Source organism: Corvus kubaryi, unplaced genomic scaffold (genome assembly GCF_017639235.1).
Source record: "Corvus kubaryi isolate FWS band 111438036 unplaced genomic scaffold, C.kubaryi_AGA036_p1.0 37301, whole genome shotgun sequence".
NCBI lineage: Eukaryota > Metazoa > Chordata > Aves > Passeriformes > Corvidae > Corvus > Corvus kubaryi.
Window position 1 is genome coordinate 1,549,818 of NW_024581094.1, and position 1,736 is coordinate 1,551,553.

The 1,736-nt window shown below is 47.9% G+C and overlaps 1 protein-coding gene across 3 annotated transcripts in view; it reads left to right on the plus strand.

The window, feature by feature from the left end:
* The window catches only part of PLXDC1 (plexin domain containing 1), an 18,301-nt gene that overhangs the window by 12,044 nt on the left and 4,521 nt on the right, over positions 1 to 1,736 (plus strand). For 2 of the 3 annotated variants that reach the window (XM_042028005.1, XM_042028006.1), the window contains exon 11: positions 1,469 to 1,604. In XM_042028005.1, coding sequence (XP_041883939.1) covers positions 1,469 to 1,604 — 136 coding nt within the window. Of the gene's footprint in view, positions 1 to 1,468; positions 1,620 to 1,736 lie in introns of all 3 variants that reach the window. The other variant, XM_042028004.1, reaches the window with a different exon arrangement.

Here is a 1,736-nt window from a genome sequence, read left to right on the forward strand (position 1 = left end):
ATTCCCTCTGGATATCCTTCATTCCATCTGGATATCCCTTCATTCCCTTAGGATTTCCCTTTATTCCCTTTAGGTGTTCCTTGGGGTTTCCCTTTATTCCTTTTAGATAACCTTTGGATATCCCTTTATTCCCCTTTGGATATCCCTTCATTCCCTTGGGATATCTCTTCATTCCCTCTGGATACACCCACAAAGAGTCGTTTATTCCCCTTAAACACCCCTTGATTCCCTACAGATATCCCTGGATTCCCTTTGGATACCCCTTCTCCTCTCCCTTTATTCCCGTTTTTCCCGTTGTTCCTCCTCCTCCCGGAGCGGGACTTTTCCTCACTCCAGGCAGGAGGGAGCGAGTCCCGTTGGTGTCCTCGGGAGCAGAATTATCCCGCAGCTCCTTCCTTCACCTCGCAGGGATCGGCTCCAACCAAAAATCAGCTTCTGCTCCGGCCTTTTCCCTTCTTTGTTTGTTTTTCCTTTCCCCTTTTCCCTTCTTTGTTTATTTTTCCTTTCCTTTTTTCCTTTTTTAGCGTTTTTTTTTTCACTTTTTATTTTGGTTTTTTGGGGTTTTTTGGGGTTGGTTTTGTTTGGTTTGCTTTGGTTTTGATGGGGTTTTTTTGTTTGGTTGGGGTTTTTTGGTTTTTTCTGGTTTGTTTTGGGGGGTTTTGAGGGGCTTTTATCGTGGTTTTATGTTTTTTGGGGGGTTTTATTGATGGTTTTGGGGGGGCTTTGGGGGGTTTTTTGGTTTTTTTGGGGGGCTTTTTTGGTGCTTTTTGAGGGTTTTTTGGTGGGTTTTTGGTGCTTTTTTTGGTGGTTTTTTGGGAGGTTTTGGGTTTTTTTTGTGGTTTTGGGGATTTTTTTTGGCTTTCTTTGGGGGTTTTCTTTGTGATTTTTTTGGTGGTTTTGTTTGGTTTTTTTTTTTTTTGGCGGGGATTTTGGGGTTTTTGGGGGTTTTTTTTTGTTTGTTTTTTGGGGTTTTTTGGGGGGATTTTTTGGGTGATTTTTTGGTGGTTTTGGGGGGTTTTTTTTGGTGTTTTTTTGGTGGTTTTGGGGGGTTTTTTTTGGTGTTTTTTTGGTGGTTTTGGGGTTTTTTGAGGTTTGTTTTTTGGGAGGTTTTTGGGGTTTCTTTGTGGTTTTTTTTTCAATGGGTTTATTCTTTTTCCCGACTGAAAACTCCACTTTATTTCCTATAAACCAGAGGCCACTGAACCCACGTGGGGGCACCAGACCCTTGTGGGGTCACCCAGAGGTGCACCAAGCTCAGCCTGTGGGATTTGCCAGCTCATTGCCCCTTGTCCTGCTGAAATCCTTCCCAAATTTTCCTCCTCTTCTCCAACCTCTGCCTCACTCCCGGCCCTCATCCCCCGCTTCCCCTCCAGCCTTTGCACCCGCGTGGGAAGTGCAGCCCCGCGGCCGTTCCCGCTGGAGGGAAACTGGGAAAACCAGCTCCGTCTTCCCTGTTTTCTCTCATCAGCCGGATGAAAAGACCTGCGAGGATTTAGCGGAAGGCGGCCGCTACTCAGCACCCCCGGACAGCTCGGCGTCACCGCAGGCCCAGGACGGCACCTCCCCGACGGCCTCGCTCTTCATTGACAGCCTCACCACCGAGGGTGGGTGCCCAGCAGGTGACCCCTGATCCCCAGGGATTGTCCCTGGACTGGTGACCCCAAATCCTTGATCCCTGAGAAGGTGACCCCCAATCCCTGATCCCTGGACAGGTGATCCCTCACCCCTGATTCTGA